Source organism: Embiotoca jacksoni, unplaced genomic scaffold, assembly GCF_022577435.1.
Source record: "Embiotoca jacksoni isolate LCO1_2020_lvr unplaced genomic scaffold, fEmbJac1.0.p SCAF_7, whole genome shotgun sequence".
NCBI classification, from domain to species: Eukaryota; Metazoa; Chordata; class Actinopteri; family Embiotocidae; genus Embiotoca; species Embiotoca jacksoni.
Window position 1 is genome coordinate 10,145,073 of NW_027185425.1, and position 20,376 is coordinate 10,165,448.

A 20,376-nucleotide genomic window follows, 5' to 3' on the forward strand; every position below is an offset into this window, starting at 1 on the left:
CAGTTAAAAAAAAAAAAAAAAAAAAAAAAAAAAAAAAAAGGTTTGGAATAAATCGATCAGGTGTTTAGAAGAACTGCAAAGACTGTGCAGATCACCCTGACAGCTCTACCATTACTCACCCCACTGAAAACCTGCTCCACACCTGTCCCTGAACACTCAACTCTACTTACTGCAGGCCTTACCGCTCCAGTTAATGCTTCAACAACTGGCTGAAACTTCCCACTTACACATCTGCTCATCCTGCCACTAAACAACACAACACAGTGATCGTCGTTGACTTAACTGTGCTCCTTTGCTTACTTTATTCACAAATCTCTCTCCCAACTTAAGACCTCAACTCTCCCCATGACTGAAGAGACGGACATTGTCATGATATTCCTCCTTTATCAGCAGATAAAGATCATAATTAAACTTAAAGCCTTCACCCTGATCACCAGCTTCCCGAGATGCATGCAGAGAGGGGCTTCGCTCAAGAGTGAAATTAGGTGAAATAAGGCTGACTGCCGTGATGACACGGCAGAAGGACTGACGAGTTGCCTCAGATGTCCGTTTGTACGCAGCGCTGCCTGGTTGGGCTTTCAGGCTGCACCGCGGCGTTCTTCTTGTTGGTCTCTTTCACGTCCTCGTTCTTCTCCGGATCTACGTCTGCAACGTCCCCCACGTTCTCCTCACTGATGTATAGAAACGTCCCACTGCCTCCCTCTTTTGGTGAAGCAGGCGGGGATGAAGACAGCAGGCGGTGGGTGAAGGCTGCGTGGCTACTCTGAGATGGGAAATGATCCAGGCGGTCGTGCTCCACCTCCGGCATGGCGGCGGCGGCGACGTCGTTGTAGGTGGGGGTGGTGGGATGATGAAGGTGCGGGTCCGCGGAGGAGGAGGAGCAGGGTGCTGGTCTCGAGGTTTCGGGGTCGGAGCAGCTGAGCTCTGATGAGAAGTGGCTACAGTGCGAGTCGGCTACAGAGGGGAGGCTGCCGCTCAGAGACGGTGAATCAAACTCGGAGGAATTGGTGCTGCGCTGCTCCAGGAGCTGAGCATCCACGTCCCCTTGCGCTTCATTCATTTTTGTTTCTCCTTTGCTGCTGCTGCTTGCTCTGTCCCACAGCTTACCTTTGCTCTTTTTGCCCCCCAAGACGGAGGGGTCCTTTGACAACGGGGACGAAGGACAGCAGTGGTTGGCATGCTGAACACAGTAGCAGGTGAGGGGACATGAACACGGCCATGTGCCGCCGCTGGCTCCTTTGAGGCCGGCGGTGCTGCTGCTACAACTGGCTTCATCCAGGCTGCTGCTCGCGCTGCCGTGTCGCACCTGTTTGGACTCCACGTCTGCCTGCATCTCCAGACTGTTGTCTCTGCGAAATGAAAGCACTCACATTTGACACGTGTAAAGAAATGATGAAGACGCTATTTTAGAATTTCACCTTCTATTTCGGGCATCTATGAGTATCCTCGTGCACATTTATTAAAAAGCAAACTCCGTAAAAATGTCGAAAGAATTACGAAACTATAATCTCTAATGTTTGAACGTTAACTCACTGATAAACAGAAAACACGCAGTGCACTGAATATTGAAAAGGAAACAATGGCTTGTGATGAGATGACTAAACAATTGGACCGCAAGGCGTCTGGCACAAAAAACTAGGGCAGGATTTTTTTTTTTTTCCCCCAACAGTCTGAAAACAAGTCATGAATCTGGCTCAGCAACAAGTAGGACGAGAACACTCCCACCGCTGACCTTTCCAAAGGCATGTAGGCATTGAGGATGGACCCCGCCATGGCTCTTGTGCTTGCGTTGTCACTGATCGTCCCCAGACTGACGGTGGCTGATTCCCCGCTCAGACTGCAGCGCTCCTTCTGGACATCAGCCTGCACTTCCATCCTGAGGGGGGGAAAAAAAAAAAAAAAAAAAAATCAAAGACCGTTCAGCGGTCGAGTTATTGTAAAAGATTGTTAATAAAGTGAGTACAGAGGATTAACAGCATGCGGTTTATTAAACAATCGACGAAAATATCTTTGAAAAAAATGATCTCACAATAATCATGATCCTCTTTCCCGTTTAAAAATTCACAAACATGACACGTAAAATATTATGCACACTCTCTGCCGGTCACGTAGTACATGGTGATCCATGTTTATTGGTAATTCTGAACCGTGTTTAAACCATAAACATTTATATCGAGGCTCCCAGCTCCGGTCCGTTACCGGTTGTAGCAGCTGCCAGACAGGCTGCCGGTGATGCTGGTCCCGGCGAGCGCTGTGGTGCTGGCGTTGTCGCTCATGTTGTCCCGTTGAGTGGAACTCACGCCGCAGCGCTCCATGTGGCTCCCGCTGACACTGAGGCTGAGGCCGGTCAGACCGCCAACGCTCGCGCCGTCTCCGAGGCTGGGATTGTTAAGCCGAGTCTCTGCCACCGAGGTTGTGTCTGAGCAGAAGGACGGACGGAGAAAAAAAACAAAATGTGTTTATTCATTTACGGAATGATTTGATTGACAAAATACTTGAAAACCAGAAGGTCTAATATCTGTGCGTCCCGTCACTGTAAAAGCTCAATGAGGTTTTGAACTTTGAGGGGGAAGTTACCATCTTCTGCTGGTAAAGCTGAAATATAGGAGCAATGTGAGAGAATCGGGTCAAAAGGATGAAAAGGAAATAAATACCGAGCAGGAAGTAAACTGGAAGCAGTTGGCCGCCGATAACAAAAGCAAACTAAAAGAAAAAAGGACTTCATTCTTCTGACTTTTATCTAGTTACACCCGTGACTTAACATTGTATCCTGGAACAACACACTAATGAATTGTTAGGTGTGAATAAGTGTCATCATGTCTCACACCTTATGTTCCTGGAAAGTTCAAAGTCCCTGCTGTCATTTGGAAATCTTCATTATCATTCTCAGTGTTGACAGAAGCTGTGAGAAATACAATCCCTTTTTTAACACCTCCTGGGAAAGCAAGACGAGCTTGACCTCACACAGATGCCAGTTCGACGGTGACGATCACACGCAGACAGGAAAAACCACTGACGTGGTGACAGTCATCTCATACCAGCACACCTCTTCAAATGCTTTTCCGAGCCACCCATCAACTGTTGTGGTATTTAACGGGCAATAAATAACAAGTAAACACGAAGGCACTGACAGACGCAGGTGTATTTGTCCACCCACACAAGCAACACACCAAAATTCCTTCTGCCTCTCCTGCAACACAGCAGCTGCTTTTGCTTGTTCAGTAATTCCTCTGGTGGAAATCTGTGGCATTGTTTTCCCGTGGTTGTTTGTTGTTTTTAACGTCTGCGTCTTCTCACCTGTGGCTGCTGCTCCGCTACCTATGTTGTCGTTTTCGTCGTCGAACTCGATTCGCACCCCTTTGCCGTTCCCAGCAGACACTCCACAGCCTCCACTGCGGCACAGGGAGATCGGCACAACTCCGTAGACGTACGCCAGCATGATGGGGACACCAATTCCTACACGACACAACGTAAACACACTCGCACGTCGTATCGGGGTTTCCTCTTAAAAACAGGTTATCTCTAAATATAAAACAAAATCCTATCCCAACATTAATAAGAACTCGCATTCGGCATCTCTTACTTTACTGGATAGATGACAAAAATAGAAGACATTTTGAGAGATCGGTCTTATAGTGTTAATTTATTCTTTCATTCGTTTAACTTTTATTTCATTCTTGGGAATACATTGAGGGGAACCCTCATTTTTAATGACACACTGAGCAGTAATTAAGACAGATTAAATCAATAAAATATGTAATAAACATAATAGTAAAACAAAGTAGGCAAGCACTAAAACAAATGTGACGTAAAGAATTATTAAAAAAAATACCAGTGGGCATGATAAAACTCTAACATACAGACAAGGCACCAGTTAAAACAGTAACAAGTTGAAGCGAGGAGGTTCTTGATCTAACAATTAAATTGAATTTAAATAAGGTAGCAGGGAATAAAATATTTGTGTGTGTTACAGGAAGATCGTTGCAGGAAGATCCGGCTTTAAAACCAAAGGCTGTGGGGTTTTTTTTTTTAGTTCAGTACTCAGGGGGCTTTAAGCGTGACCAAGTCTCATGAGCAAGTTTAAAAAGTTCCAATCGAGCATCGACGTGATATAAAGTGACGTCTTTCCAACAACGGCCTTATAAACCAACAGAAACCAGTTCTTGTCTCACTTCTCTTCCAGGGAAAACCAACCCAGTTTATCTATTCAACACCACTGACCCACCAGGAAAACCCCTTTAAATATTTCACATTCAGTGGAGAGACAGCTGGTGCAGCAAAGCCACAGAGAGACAACAAGAGAGATTCTTTCTTACCAACAGTGACTGCAGCAACCACAGGCGACACGATCACAGACAGCGTCACACCACCAGCTATCACCAAGTTCCTCTTGTGTTTGGAGATGTCCTTGCCTTCATAGCGATTATGGATCTGATGCGGAAAAATTGTTGCGCAGGATTAACAGGAGAGATACCAAGAGAATAATATTGGTGTGCTGTGCAGTGAAGTCACAGACAACAGGCGTTCAAAACTGATTTATGACCTCACAACAAAGTGGATTTCTAATTTAAAATTATAAACATGCATATTACACACTGCAGTCTGGTTTTAAGCTGCTGCTCATTGTTCAGCACGGATAAGCGGGTATAGTGCTGCCGCAACATAACTTCTGTTCAACTTATCTGCGTGGATGATCATCGCTACATCTGTACTACATCTGTACTACATCTGTATTACTGCCGCCTCCATTCCCACATCATCTGAATGAGCTGCTGAAAGCTCTCACCTTTCTGCCCACATAAACAGGGATGCCAATGATCATTGCAGGGATGGCGATGCCAGCGATAAGGGCGATACCGACGGGCGCCCCCACCAACGTGCCGAGCTGCCACAGGATCTTCTTCTTTCTGCTCCAGGGCTTCTTCCCCCAGAACGTGCAGCCTGACGGACTGAGAGGACAAGAGAGGGAGGAAATGGTTTCTCAGGGCCGAGACAGAAAAAAGGCGTGGAAGTGTGTATCTATCTATCTATCTTTTTTTTTTTTTTTTTTTTAACTAAAACTTGGGCTGAAAAATAAATACAACTAATTTCTCACATATTTATATTTTTATGTGTTGATAAAATGAATTCCATCATCCCTGCACTGAATGCGGGGATACCGAAACGCAAACTGCAACAAGCGTATGAGAAACTAAATCAATAACAACGAAAGCAAAACGCATTCCAATTGAAGTTTAAACGAGAAGAATCTAAGACAAGGAAACAAAACCGAAACTGGGCACTGCATCAAAGCCCTGACTGGAAACACTGAAATGACGCGAAGCAGTCAGCTCCACGGTGCCTTTGTCTCACCTCAGGTAGTGCAGGTCAGAGATCTCCTTCATGCAGAGCCAACAGAACTCACAGCCGCAGACAGCACAGGTCATGTGATTACAGCTGCCGTCATTCATCTTGATGATGTAAGCGGCGCATCGAGGGCACGGTTTGATGTCATCACCTGGTGCAGGTTGATTAAAAGGAGAAACACACACATATGCTGTTTTTTTCATGCATATTGTACGCCGTAAATTCATCTGTGCGTGGTGTGACGAGGCAAAAAAAAAAAAAAAAAAGTTGTCGTGTGTGCTGAAGGTGTAAATACCAAGGAACTGCTCAGGTTAGTCAATGTGCATTGTGAAGCATGTTACCTGCGGCTCCGCTCTCTTGACTGTAGCTGAGGGAGGATGACCTGAAAGTCCTCAGGCGCAGGTTCTGGGCCCTTTGTTGCCGCGCCGAGTCACACGTCTGGTTGGGATGCCACAGCTGCTTGCAGTGGTAGCAGAACTCCGTCCCGCAGCCCTCCCGCCCACAGGTGATCTTCGGGCAGCTGGCACAGCCAAATGCAATGACTGCATAACTGAGGGGGGGGGAAAGAAATACAGCCAAAATGGTGGTTAATAGCTGGTAGCAGGAGAGCATGGATGTAGTAGTTACGCCCCAACACTAGGGGTCAGCAGGGTGAAAATGTGAAGTATAGGGCCAGTGAAGGAGGACAAAATTAGAGTAAAGCAATCTCTGGTGTGATTTTCATGTGTAAGCATAGAAAATTATCCCTGCTTTTGTCTTGCGTCTTCAGGAATCTACCACCTCGAGACCCGTTACAACAATTCACTGTTGGCGAGATCCATTCTGGACGACTGCGTGTCATCATAGTACCTTTTATCAATCATTACAATCGTCTATTTGAGAGCCATTTCTGAGAATTACCCGGCATGACCGAGGCAAAGTACAACAACTGCTGTCTTATAAATATGCAAATCTAATACGACCCGACAAACTGGTTCTATAAAAACACATCACTGCCGCAGCCATTTATATCCCCACGCAATTACTGCCTCATATAATTTACTCTGTTATCTGTCAAAACAATAAAATGAATGGAGGCAACTGTGTCCTCTTGCTTGCCAACTCACAAACGTACGTGTCCCTCTGGTATGAGACATTAATATTTGTTTTGCTGAAAAGAACACTTTATGTGCAGAAAGTATGACGACATAACACTGGGACCGTCGCCACCACAGGAACATTAGGCTCGGATGATGAGGAATAACAAACGCTATGACGTATAAAATGGACAGCATGTGACAGCTCTTTAGTGGGACATGTGTAAAGTCTATAGGCCCACTCTGATAGCTAGCAGCCTGCGTGAAACCCCTACTGATCCATCCGAACAGTGTGAACATGCTCAACAGCATCTACATTTAATGTCAGTCTGTGGAGCAACGCCCACAGAAAGACAAGATGCTTACTCAGTTCAGCACAAAGACAATATTTAAGCTACGTCCACAGTTGTGAAACGCCTCGACTGCTGGCTGATGAAGTCAACTGTTTACTTAGTCAAAATTGTGGTTGAAATGAGATAAGTTTTTTATCCAATAGACATGCTGACATCAGCTGATACTGGAGAAGCAACAGTGAGGCCAGCTGTGAGGAAAGTGGAAAGAAAAGTCAGCAGTGTCTCAGGCAGAATTCACATTTCTGTGTCCTAAAGGTGTCCTCCTTCACAGGAAGAAGTTAAAACCAAATTTAAAAGTAAAACTGAAAATAACAATGAGTAAAAGGCTTTTACTCAAAATAAAATAAATATACCATTCATGGTACGTCGTGGAGGTTTTCAAGGTTAACTTAAGTGTCATATGGCAGAAACAAAAATGAAGTTGCATTTGACACTGTCCACCCTCATAGTTGGCATGTTTGACAGTCCCGCGATGGAAGCTGTATGTGAACACATAAATCCATAAAAACATTCAGTCTAGACACTTTCCCAACAGTCTCCGGTAACGCCTCGGTGAGACCAGATGATTGTGTCAAAGATTTCCAAATGGACCTTTTGGCATCCGTACTAGTCTGTTCTCCCGCATTATTTTCAGCGGAGCAACTTAGTTCCTGTTCAATTTCATCTCCTACTCGGTTTATCTCCAAAACTAAGCATGCTGATACACTGATATCTGGCGGTCCAACCTCTAACACACCTTAATTGGTGCTGATCAAATTGAGTTTAAATATACCAACATTAAAACACGGTGCACTTAACTACAGATAACACCAGTCTGTAGAGTCAGTAAACTCTACCCTGCATATTGATTTTTCTCTTCTTGTAAAACACACAGAGGACTTTTAAATGAGACAAAATTTTATGCTGAGCTAACAACAGGGCCGAATAACGAGTGAGCACAATTATACAAGGATGAAGGGTGAGGGCGTTAACTGGTGGAGGGTGAGGCAGTGAGACCAGAACCGAGCTGTTCGGACGTTGAGAGCAAGACGAGTTGCCACAAACTCATGAAAGAGCCATTATTCTGGGAGACAAGGGTCGGCAGTGTTGACGCAACAAAGCCACGACAGAGAGAGAGAGAGAGAGAGAGAGAGAGAGAGAGAGAGAGAGAGAGAGAGAGAGAGAGAGAGCGAGCGAAGGCTAAAACCACAACTGAACTGGGCAGTGAACTAATGATGACGACAGTGAACGTGGCCTACTGAACCCGAACTCTACGGAGAGGTAAATACTGCTCTTATGCACGGTGGACAGTTCGTCGAGCAGCAGGTGAAACGGGGACAGCGCGGTGTTCGTCACGGTTCAGGCCCCTGAGAGCAAACTGTTGAATCCCTACCCGGCTGAAAACACAAGACGCTGACCCGACCTCAACAAACAGGAATAAAAAAAAAAAAAAAAAAAAAACCATCCAAACAACAGCTCTTTAAAACCATTTGTTCAGCAAGTAGTTGAAGGAGGTTTTGCAGAACTTAATCCCATCTCAAACTCATAATTTAAAACGCTCAGAAATTCACCGGTTTTTCCCTTTTTGTTATTTAAACATTTGAATCAGTCTTGAGATGAATGTTTATGATATTTATTATTTCACTGTTATATTCTGTGTGATTACATTTTCCTGGTCTCATTTTAACATCATCTATTGTTTACTGTAACTTTGTTTAGTGTGGCAGTAAATAAATCATGAACTTTAATGATGGTTGTTAATGCATTAATAGACACACTAAGGCAGTTAAAGCTACCAACTTGATTTTTTTTATTACAATTTTATCTATCACAGCAGATGCCGATTTCCTGCGCATTAGTATGCATGACAAAGGGAAACCAAAATAAACGGGACTTGAACATAAACACTAAAAACGTGTTATATTAATTTAACATTAACTGTTTTTATTCGTTTTCAGTTTCACATCGGTCCGAGTGACCATAATCCATCTTTTACTGGTAATTATGCTCCTATATTTGTGGATAAATGTATATATATTTATATCCCTTCACAGCCTATGACTACTCAAGTAAGAGCACAGTCTGATAACAATCTCCATGTACTCACTGCTCACGTCTTTTGTCTATGACTCACAAGGCTGACAGAATAATGAGGTCGGTTACTGCTACAAGTTATTTTTAACTCAAGCATCAATGAAGAAGCTGAGGAAAACTTCACAAGGCCACATTACGGCCTCGAAGCTACCTTGATGTAGTTCCTTACTGTGTTATTTTAAGAGTCCTGTATTGTTTTATCAGAAGTACGGAGCAGCGTCGAGCACATCTCGGGTAACCGAAATCAAGATTTGGACACATTTAAAGCTGCACTCTTTCAGAAAGTAATATCACAAGCCTGAAATATTGCAAACTGGCTAAAAATAGGCTCCAAAACATTACACATGCTTTGCTGCCATGAATGTTGAAAACCTCAAAATTTTGAAACTGCTGTACAACCCTTCATTTACATTTGACTTCGAAAACCCCTCAGCTCTGGTTCTTACCCGCAGTCTGGGGCTGGGCACCAGCGGCAGTCAGGTTCAGCCACCAGCCACCTCCTCAGCATGAACTCCTCGTACTTCTCCATGAGACCTCGGTCTCCCAGTATAATCTGGATGTCGTGGGGATTGAAGCGCTCCGAGCACTCGGGGCAGCTGATGTTGACGCGGGACTCGGAGATCTCGATTCGCAGGTACTGTCGCAGGCAGTCTGCACAGGAGCGGTGGTGACAGGTCATGATGTCTGGGAAGCGGTCGCGTGCATGGTGCAGTAGGCACAGAGGGCACTCCAGCAGCTCTGATGACGATCCCGGCACTGACGAAGTCGATGCTACGTCCAGTGGGAAGTGGGTTGAAGTCCGGTCATGGAAAGTCTCTGACTGCACGCTTTCGACGCTGACAACGCCGTCCACTCCGGCGGAGGCCTGCGGAGGCCTCGACTTGCGCTTGGGGTCACGGTCAGGCCGGCGTCTGCGTCCAAAGAGCGAGTGAAGGGATAGACGGCGCTTTTTGGGAGTCTTTCTAACTGAAGGGAGGCTAACAGAGGAGGCAGCAGAGTGGAGGTCTCGCTCCGAGCCCGTGCTGCCATGATGCTGCTGGTGCAGGCTGCTCATCACGCCAGAAGGGGCGCCGCTGGTTCTAAAACCAGAAATCACCACATTGGGAGAGGAGAAGGGGAATGGTGAGAGGAAGGAGGAAGGAGGAAGGATGGACTACGGCTTGAGGGACAAGATGATCAGGGAAGGGAACTGGATTACTGTCAGCTAGGACATAGTGGCAGGAAAAAGTTACACAGTCTGAGGTCTGCAGGTCAGTGATGTGGTCTGTCCCTGGTTTAAATCACAACCTTTAAGATGTTCTGCTGAGGCTGAGATGTTGATGTTCTGAAGTAGGACACAAACCTGAGAGAAGAGAGAAAACAGAAAAGGATCAGGTGCTGCTGTGCCAAAGCGGAATACATTAACTTTTAATGTTCTGCTGCAAAAACAGACGCATCTGGAAGCAAAGAGAGGCAACGTTATTTTCAGGAGGCAGAACAAGCGCTCGATTACAAAAAAGGATATTAAAAATAAGACAGACAACTATCAGTGAGGCTGTTGCTCACTGGCCTCTGTCCGAAAGCGAGACCCTTCCTTTGATAGTTAAAATGTTTTCTGGCTAGCTGCAGGAATTTTTTTTTTTCCCCAGACGTGTCTTCTGTGCTGCCGATTCTGCTCACATAAACAACTGCATGATTTCCCCAGAGTGTGTATTAGTCAAGTGATGGCAAAACAAGACAAAACATTGTGTCTCTCCACCATAGATCTCGGATGCGGCCACAGCTGCGTCAGCGAGCCTCGAGTGCTTCCACTGCTCGTTTACACAGCACAGCGAACTTAACCATAAGTCATCATCAGTGAAAGCAGCTAGAAGTGCACTTGTAGTGGATGTGAAGGATAACTGTTCGAGGGTGACACTGGACTAAACCAAACACGCAGAAGTGGATTCCCAGGATTCTGTTCTGCTGAAATACAATGACATTAAAAGACCAACTCGAGGCCTTAAAGCAACCAGAGTTAGTGGCCATGGTGCTGTGCAGGCTTTCATTTCTTTGACTGATCTCACCCAATGAATTCACGTGTCCCGGATAAACTGCTCTGTTTTGGACTGTTTCCTTAAGAGAAGACGCAGAATAAAATGACTGCAAGCGTCTCGCGGTTTGCATTCCAGCCAGGGACTCGATCCTGAAGTGTGCTGCGTCAGCCTTTTAGCAACAATGACACATTAACAGATATTAAACCTAAATACCTGCATGAGTTTTACGCACCAGTACAAAACACACAGCATACATTAGCTTTAAAATCAATACCCATGGTCAAATCTACTGGCTTTAACATCAGGGATTGTAAAGAAACTGCATGTTTCATTTGTCCAATTCATCTCTCATTTATAAAAAAAAAAAAAAAAAAAAAACATAACAGTGCTGAAGACACAAGAGTGACATCAGCAAGAGATGCTGCAGCTGAGGGTAATGTAATGTTATTAAAAACTTTGCGTCTCCTTGAGTATACTGACCACATAAGCATTTAACCAGATTGGTTTATAATTGAATTTCAACACAGTGTACCTGCTCTTACAAAGAACACATCTGGAGCCCTGGTTAAGAGACAAGTTTCCATCCTTGGTTTAACTTCTCACTATATTCACAGCACAGGAACTTGAACGGCTTTCCGTGCAATATCGTACAAGCTTGTCTGCACTGGTTTTGACATGTCCTCAAAACTATAGTTGCCAAATCATTATATCATAAAGTATTTCAATTTCCTAAAGTTTTATGCCAACTAAGCAATACAAAAGACAAGAAAAAGATTTTCCCAGACTGCTGCTCGCTCCAGACCCGTGTTTGTGTGTGTGTGTTTGTCATTAGGGACTAATTTCAGGAAAATTCCAGAGGCAGCCAAAAGGTGACTAATTAACAAGCCTGCTGTAAATCTCAACTGGGCCAGCAAGCCTGCGGGGCACAAATTCTCAGTCCCATAACCTACAAACCTCAGTCTGACTGGCTGCGTTTTATCTACAGTCTTGATGACATGTAGGTAGCAGTCAGCTTTTTCAACTTGAAGTACTTTTGTGTTGGAGAAAGCGTCTTAAAAAAAAAAAAAGGGCTTTCAGCTGCACAGCCCGAAGCCAGATTAAGTTTGGTGCCTAGACTGCTTTAGTTTAGATTTCCTTGTGTTTATCAGGGACATCTAGGTCAAATAATATAATACACTAGAATGACTCAATGGAAAACGTCCACTTAGCAAGGAAATGTCTTTGGGGGTTTAATCATAAGTTTAAAGCTCTAAGAAGAAGGAACAAAAAAACAGAAAAGGCATCCAAATCTGACGACATTAGATTTGCTCCTCCATGTGTTGAATTATATTTGAATTCATCTCTGACTATAGAAAGAACACCATATTACCTCTGTGTACAGCAACCCAACCCTTAAAAACACTATTTATTTGCCAGCGTCAAATGACTTGCACAAGGTTGCAAATTGGAAGAACCAAATTGCTACTTAAATCCTCCTCTTCAGCTGCAAACTTGCAGCAGTTTCACAGAAAAAAAGACTGAAATGCAAAGCAGAAGCTCATCCTAAGTGCATCTGAGAAATGCCGGGTGTAAACTGCAGGAGAGGTCTCGCCACACACTACCCCACCTTTCTGGACATCTCCGCGCTATTAGAGGTCCAACAGTTTGCTCAGACTCGACTATACTGCAACTATTTAATAATAGATTGGCAGACCTACATTAGCATTCGTCCTCATACACAATCTGGCAATAACAGAAAAGATTCAACACAAAAAGATGGCTGTAGCTTATAAAGAAAGATTTTCTTTTCCCCACTGTTGGTTAATGACTGACAACACTGTTTATACTGTTCTGCATTTGAGACTAAATCCTCCTTGCACATCCCAAGCTGTAGGCATGTTTACCGTTTTCACTTGATATTATAATGTACTACTATTAACCGTATAAGTGTTGTTATCTCATGAGCTGACATTTGGCATCTGACTTTATTGGATCACATAACAGTTTTTGTTGTGTGTTTAAATGATAGTTTTGCTCATTTTGTAGAATGTTAGGATTTCACAAGAGTACATCAAGTGCAGCGGAGATCATTAATTCAGTTTGCATCATTTAAAGTACTGTGCCTTTAAAAAATGCAACTCAAAATCAAACTTGAGTGAAAAATGCCTAAAATAAAACAATCATGGGGCGTAGGGGATGTTTCAAGCAGACATATTTAGCTGACTTTACCTCACAAGGACAATACATTCAATGTTATGGTAACGGATATAGTTAACTGTAAACAAAAGATAAATGAGATGAAAAACCATAATTGCATTTCATCAAGCCATTTGCACTGCAGCCAAGTTGTAAAGAATAATGAGTTTTAATTGGTGGCTCTGTAAGTTTAAAAGAAAACTAAAGCTCGCACATTTGAAAGAAAAACTAAACACAAACCAGCAGTGTGTAAGGTGATGATGACGACGACTGTAGGATGAACTTTTGGTAACAACATCCATCCTTGAGTGTCACAGCACTGAACCAACAAAAGCAGAAAGGGCTTTTGTAATTATTAAACGAGTAACCCTGAAGTTAACTTCCACAGTGACGCCTACATGGTCCAGGCTTAAGGGATGCCTTAAGACTATAATTCCACATTGTGACAAAGGGTAATGATGTACTGGGGGGGGGGGATAACCAAGTCGCGTGAGCAAGAGGAAATTTTAACGAGGCAGAGGAGCAATTTCAAGCAACCCACAGGTCAATATGAAATTACAACCTCCGAGGCGTAATTAAACGGGAAAATCCTGCCTCTGCAATGTTCCAAGAATGAGTTTCCATGTGACTGCGGTCAGTATGTGTGTTTGTGTTAGTACGCACACATTCACATATTCAAGTTCTGTGGCTCAGAGGCAATCACATGCAACCACAGCTCGCACACTGGTATGGTGCCCCAGTTCCCGAGACGAGCCCGGGGCCAGAAGCAGTTCCAGTCCTCAGTCAATTCTTCAAAGACATCCCCAGGTTTTCGTCCGTTTATGGTAGATCATGATTACAATTGTAGGATGATTTAAACCAGCGGTTTTGTACTAGAGATACAGGTCAATGTAAAGTCACCGAGTTGCATTTTTAGGGGTGGGGGGAGTCACACTATAATTTATGTGTCAAAATGGAAGGGGTAAAAAATAGCAATAAAATGTGTCACTTGGAGTTGCAGCGGTAATGGTTTTAACAAGTACAGCCCTTGAGACCACAGAGCAATAACTCTGCTCCTGCATCGCAATAAAGAAAATAAATCCAGGTTTCCCTTGCCTGTAATTTTGTTAAGAGACAATTAGGTGCACAACCAAATACCAATGAAACATTTTATCCTGCAGCTCTGTGACTGCATACTGGCACGTCAAACCCAGTTTCAGAAACACTTTTTGTAATATTTTTGGACCATTAAAAAGCTCTAAAGAGAGCGTGGCCCACTCCCAAAGAAACATCCTTCTCTGAATGTTCATATTAACATTGTTCCACGGTGATTCTTCTATTTCCAAGACAAACACATGTGCAATAGCCCAAATAAAACCAGGCAACAGAAAACATGCCTCCAATGCAGATTGAATTCCTTTGCTTGGCCTGTTCAGTAACAAATACAGAACCTTGTGCTGACCTGAACATGGACAACGTCCATACTTATGATAGCGTAAAATGTTATGCCAACATACTTGAGGTAAACTCAAGCCTGAATTAATCACTAAAATCTGATCTCCATGTCAGCCAATATCAAGTGTTTTACATTAAAATGTAACATAAATACGTTGATCATATAAAGTGTCCCTTGAAGGCGGTTGCTAAAGAATCAAGATATTTTCAGGACATTATATAGTTGAAAAATAAACTTGTCAGTGCTCTGGCGGAGGAAATGATATAGTAAAGGCGTTGTTTAGAAATTTCCCAAAACAGATCTTTGGCAGTTCTGCATTGCAAATTGCGACACTCGTGTTCACCGATATCTACGATATGCTCACACCAGCCGATATATTAACAAAGCCACCCTAAAAAAATATAAAAAATGTCGTTCCCATAAGCAACAACTACACAGACCGATGGCATCTGCCCTTTTGTAGGGGTTTTTAAAGGATCTCAATGCGCTGCCATAATAAGCAGACTCAGTAATGATGACAACACATTACACAACAGAAAACAAGTCATGATGATTAAATTTGACGTTATATTTCAGTGTGCAGGAGAGTAGAATTGAGCTCTCTCACCTCCCGTCTAAGGTTCACACACTTCATAATTATCACACATGAAAACACATTTGTTTGATGACTCTGGTCTCAAGAAAAAACATCACAAAAGTCATCAGATCTAAACAGACAAACTATCACCTCAGCTCTGGCATTTCCTGTAGGCTAAATTGGACTATGTTTTTTTTTTTTCTAAAGATGTAGTCTATCACATTTCTGTAGGCGCAAATCATCTAAAGCACCATCCTCACCCCCCTCTTGACTTTAATTATTGAGGGATGAATTGATTTAAAATGGGGTGCATTTGAGTTAGTGTGGTTTTTCTAAGTTGGGAGGGTATTACGAGGGAATTCCTGCTGTGGTTCTCACGGCTGAAGTCCAAATTTAGATGAAGATGATGCGAAGCTTTAGCGAGTTTGGTACAAATGTCTACTTTCTCACATACAATGATCAGTTTCCATGACTGGAAATGAGAGGCTCAAAGCGTCCTTCTGCTGTGTTCATCACGTACTTCCGGTGACATTCCTGTTTGAGGACAGATTTCCTGATCATGACAATGCATTCCGTTTTCATGGCTTTGGACCAAAGGACAGCCGTAAGACTGGATGACAAACTCTCGAGAAAAAAATACTTTTTACATAACTTTGTTAACCCTAACACACCGAGATGAAATATTTCAACGTTTGCGAGACCGTCCCTGCCGTCTACATCATGAGAGCCTTTCTCTGAAACAGATTCACACTGGGAGAAGGGTATTGTTAGGCTGCGCAGTACTTATCAGGTGTGGGACAATTTGAATCTCTATTTAACCTGTTATCTGTCCAGCGTAGTATAATGTCAGAAGTTCAACACGGAGTGGGGACGGGCGGAACTGGAGTGAATCCATCTGATGCTGCTTTCAGCTCTATTTAGTAAACAGTCGGCTTCACAGTCAACAGGGCAAGGTACTTTTCCACGGTATCTGTGCGTCATCACAATGATTCTGGAACAAAACAAAACAAAAAAAATCCTACCAGTAACAAAATACTTCATCATGTCCAAAGCAATTTAACATGCATCTCCATTTAGCACCATGGAGACAGCACATAAAGAAATAAGCCCTTCTCACTTGTGTTGCTCCCAGGAGAGGAAGAGGAGATGTAATTTCCCTCCTATACACAGAGATATCTCTGCTGCTCAGCGGGGTTCTGACAGGAACAATAAAAGAGCCACATTAAGGATAAAGTTCCAGTGACAGCTTGGCTTTTCAGCAATGAGTTTCTTCCACTTACGCTAACACTTCCAGCTTTCAGTACCTCGGCAGTGTGCGCGGGGGAAAAAAAAAAAAAAAAAAAAAAAAAAAAAATCATCATTTTCACGTCTGGTACGTTAAGAAAATGTGTTACTTTTACAGTGCTGGCACAAGGGAAAGTATTTCTGTGCTGCAGCCCTCCACGTCGCGCATCCCCGGATCAATGCATGACGTGACAGTCTCTTCACTATCCTCGCTGCTACGGGCTTTTCACCCTGAGCGGCGGGGAGCAGGAAGCAGATGGGTGGCATGATGGAGAAAGCCCCGTTTCCATTTTGTGAAGGAGGAAAGAGACAGCCACTAACAGTCACTCACAGTTCACCAGCAGTGCCGAGGCTCACTGTGAAATCAAAGCCAAAGATTCACTGATTTGACTGCCTTTAAATTTGTTTCGCTGGAAAATTGGGGGGATGTGTGAGAAATTAGTGAATTCAATGGGGGTGCTCCTTTTGTCGTTTTTATAAGCCCACGGCCTGTAGAAAAAAATTGAAAGTACAGTTCCCTTTGAGGGCCAGCTGTTCATATTTACTAAGAAATATAATCTCCAAATTACAGTAATCCAAATCACAAAACTAAGGGAAATACATCCAGAAATAAAGGAGGACTAAAGCATGTGTGGAACAAGTTATAGGACAATTATGTTTTCTACTTTTGATTCTGAGATTACCATCTCGATTGGCAGACCTCATCCTCCAAGTTATGTTATCTTCATCCGCATGATTGCAAATTGTTAGCATTTATCCCCAGAATATCATAACAGACTGATAATATGTATTATTGCCCCCACATAACAAAAGACTCAAATTTTAAAGGAGAAAATTCAACCCTGTTTGGCATGCAAAAACCATGTTAAAGTCTACACTGTCGGTCCCCGGTGGAGTAATACATGCTGGCTAATTCAAGCCAAAGGAAAAGTCAAGATAAGTGTAAATACTTGTAAGAGACATTATTGCGAGAGAGCAAATTTTCCTTCAATTCAAAGCTCAAGAGCCGTGTGCATCTCTGGGACAGGCTGCTGTCTGGCGTTTAGTCAGAGTCACGTCGCCGATAAAGGGACGATGGCTACTTGATTAAACAAATATAGCTTCAAATGAATTGTTTGGACTGACTCTATGCAAAACAAATATTAGCATATCAGCTCGTATATACAGAGGAAGGGAGCTCTTGTAAACATAATAGGCCTGAAACATTCATTTCTCCCTTTTGAGCACGGCATTCCTTTTTCCGACCAAAAACGTGATTGATGGGTTGGTGGAAAATACATTTCAACATGATGTATGAACCTAATGGACCACATTTGGCTGGTCGTCAAAATTTAGGCCAGTAAACCTTAAACTAGTTCACTGCAGAGAGCAGCTGCCTGACTTTTTCAAACTCCCCACCCACCTCCTAATTTGTTAAAAATAATGGATGTAATGAGATTGATGGTGGCGCTTCCTTTAATAACAAATTTACTCTTTTTTTTTTTTTAAAGAGAGAACAATCCAGTGCTTAAAAATATGTAAGACAATGCGATACGTTGAAAAAATGATTTAAAACTTGCCACGAAAATCAAAGATATGTTTTTGTTTAGGTCGCGAGAAATAATACTTATTTGGATGATATCAAGACAACATTTTGAGGTGATATCTCGATTTTGGACAATATTGACCAATCACCAATATATCATTTATGCGCCAATATAAAAACTTTTTTTTTTTTTAATAATGCGGAAAAAGATGCTTGGGGTCAATTAGAAACTGTTGTATTTGTTAGTTAAGTTCACTGTTGTTGGGGACAACAAACAAACAAACTGTAAAATATCCTGCCTCCATTACATATCTTTATGAAAATTGTCAAAAGTGTCTGATAACCAAGGATTCAAACTTTGTGTTTATATACAATATATATTCTGTAAAAAGAATCATGGCCAGTCATCAATATAGGATTTTTTTTTTTTTTGCTCCTTGATATAGTTATTGGCCCAGAAAAAAAATCCAGTATCGCTAGGGATCTAGTAAAAACATTTTTAACAATAATTGCCCAAGTTTCCAACTAATATTGGTCAATTTAAGCAGTAAAGGCCATCGAGAGAAAGCAAACACGACAGACAGAAAGCTTCGGTGAGGATGGTCTGGATTAATTTAGCATGCATGCTATAATAGTCACACAGCAAATAAGGAAGGACTAACAAACTGATATGTTATGTGCTCACTAAAGCCTCCATATGAAGAGGTTTTGTATGGAGGTATATGGAGACGAGGTATATAAAGAGCTTTACATTTCCTTCCACTGAACCGTGCAACAGGACAGATCACTAATCAGACGTAAACTGGACTTTACATGAAGGTTATTTACCGTCACAATGTAAGTTAAATGTCCAAAATAGAGTTGCCCTAAACATACAGAGTTACACATTATACAACATAACGTTTACATATTTTAAAGTACTTGTCTAAGCAAACCAAACAAACTCGCCTGTGCTAAAAAAAAAAACAACAACAACAACAACAACCCGTTTTACAGATCAGTCCGAGTGACATGTGCAGATATATGTAGGTTCGTCTGGGAAAAATTTATATTTCAGCTCAAATAAAATTGCAAAACGAGAATTTTTAGAGCCATTAAGTTCAAACAAAGTGCCGCGAGGACAGACGGCGGCCTGGTGACGACATCACGAGAAGGAAAGTGAAAAGACGCCCGACATGTCATCTGAAGCTCGGTCGCAGGACGGACTACATTTTGTTTACATTTTGTTTACATTTTGTTTACATTTTCCATTTGGCCTGCTCGCTACAAAATCAGATTTGTCCAGCAGGAAGCTCACTAACTTTAATCGCCCCGAAGAGTTGCTGACCGGCCGAGCTGCGGTTGTTTGCTCAACTCGTTCACAGTTCAATCGACAACACGGCTCGTCTAAGTTAACCTCAACCGGTCATTCAACTTTATTTGGGTGTCAAAAGAGGATTTTTTAAATTTTTTAATTTTTCGCCGAGCTGGAGTTTAACAAGGAAAATATACAAGCTAACAAACTGCTAGCTTCTCAACAGCCTCGAAGAGGAGGAAGTTCTCGTCTGTGTGACATCAACCAAATGTTAAGATATCTCCGACTTTAAATTATTTTATTCAACTTACCGTCTTATTTCCTTTTACTTCACAACACAAGTCTAAACTGCTGTCTTCAATTCCCAGGGAGCCGTAGGTGAAAATGTGTAGCAGCAAACTTCGCAGGACAGCCAAGGTGCATTCCCCGAGTCTGACTGTTGTCGTCAAGTCGGAAAACAAAACAAAATAACATTCAAACTTCCGGTCAGAACCATTTCTCCTTTCAAAATAAAAGCCACGTCAAAGTTGTATTTTTTTAAATCACCACAGCCGTGACTGGAAGTAGACTCCGTAGTAACCAAATGAAAACTGTATTTAAGTACAAGTAGTAAGCATTAGCATTAAAATAAAAGCACACAGGTTCCTTTCAGTGTTCAATTACCGTACATAATATATTTGATCATCAAATATGCATTAAATGATGCTTACGTTTTAGTGCATTTATACAAGTACTGCCTGGTCGTTTCATTAATACCAATAATATGTCACATCTTGTGTTATGAATTACTATATCTTCAAAGTAAATAGTAAATATGACTGTAATGTAACTGCATGATATAGTAAAAATTATATTGCTGAGCAAAATGTAGGGTGTAGAAGTACAAATTAGCATAAAATGGAAATACTCGAACAAAACATTTCACCACTAGAAATTAACATAATTTTTCAAAAGAAAAGTGGCTAATTAACTAATAGATTTGTGGTATTGTTATTTTCTGATGATCCTCTCACAGTAAAATAACACATTTTGCAAAGTTATTGAAACAAAACAAAACAAAAAATATATATCCACTGGACAATTTTACCACTACCTAACCCTAACCCGAATCTTAATGTAAAACATCTAAATATAGTTTACAAAAATAATTAAAATTCTTAAATCTTTTTTCTGGAAAATGTAATGTCTAATATGCATCCACAAAGTACTGCAAATTACGTGCT

At 42.2% G+C, this 20,376-nt stretch overlaps 1 protein-coding gene across 2 annotated transcripts; it reads right to left on the reverse strand.

Moving 5' to 3' along the window:
- Nucleotides 1-23: 23 nt before the first annotated feature.
- rnf19a (ring finger protein 19A, RBR E3 ubiquitin protein ligase) lies at nucleotides 24-19,592 on the reverse strand. 2 transcript variants are annotated; one of them, XM_069175827.1, is made up of 10 exons: nucleotides 19,465-19,592; nucleotides 9,295-10,190; nucleotides 5,688-5,896; nucleotides 5,353-5,497; nucleotides 4,787-4,949; nucleotides 4,317-4,431; nucleotides 3,298-3,456; nucleotides 2,200-2,419; nucleotides 1,733-1,876; nucleotides 24-1,349 (listed from the first exon to the last, which is right to left on the reverse strand). In XM_069175827.1, the coding sequence occupies exons 2-10, from the start codon at nucleotides 9,900-9,902 to the stop codon at nucleotides 539-541; spliced, it is 2,574 nt and encodes an 857-aa protein (XP_069031928.1). In that variant the 5' UTR covers nucleotides 9,903-10,190; nucleotides 19,465-19,592; the 3' UTR covers nucleotides 24-538. The 2 variants fall into 2 exon arrangements, with proteins under 2 accessions (XP_069031928.1, XP_069031929.1); XM_069175828.1 differs by lacking the exon at nucleotides 19,465-19,592 and adding an exon at nucleotides 16,168-16,247.
- Nucleotides 19,593-20,376: the final 784 nt, after the last annotated feature.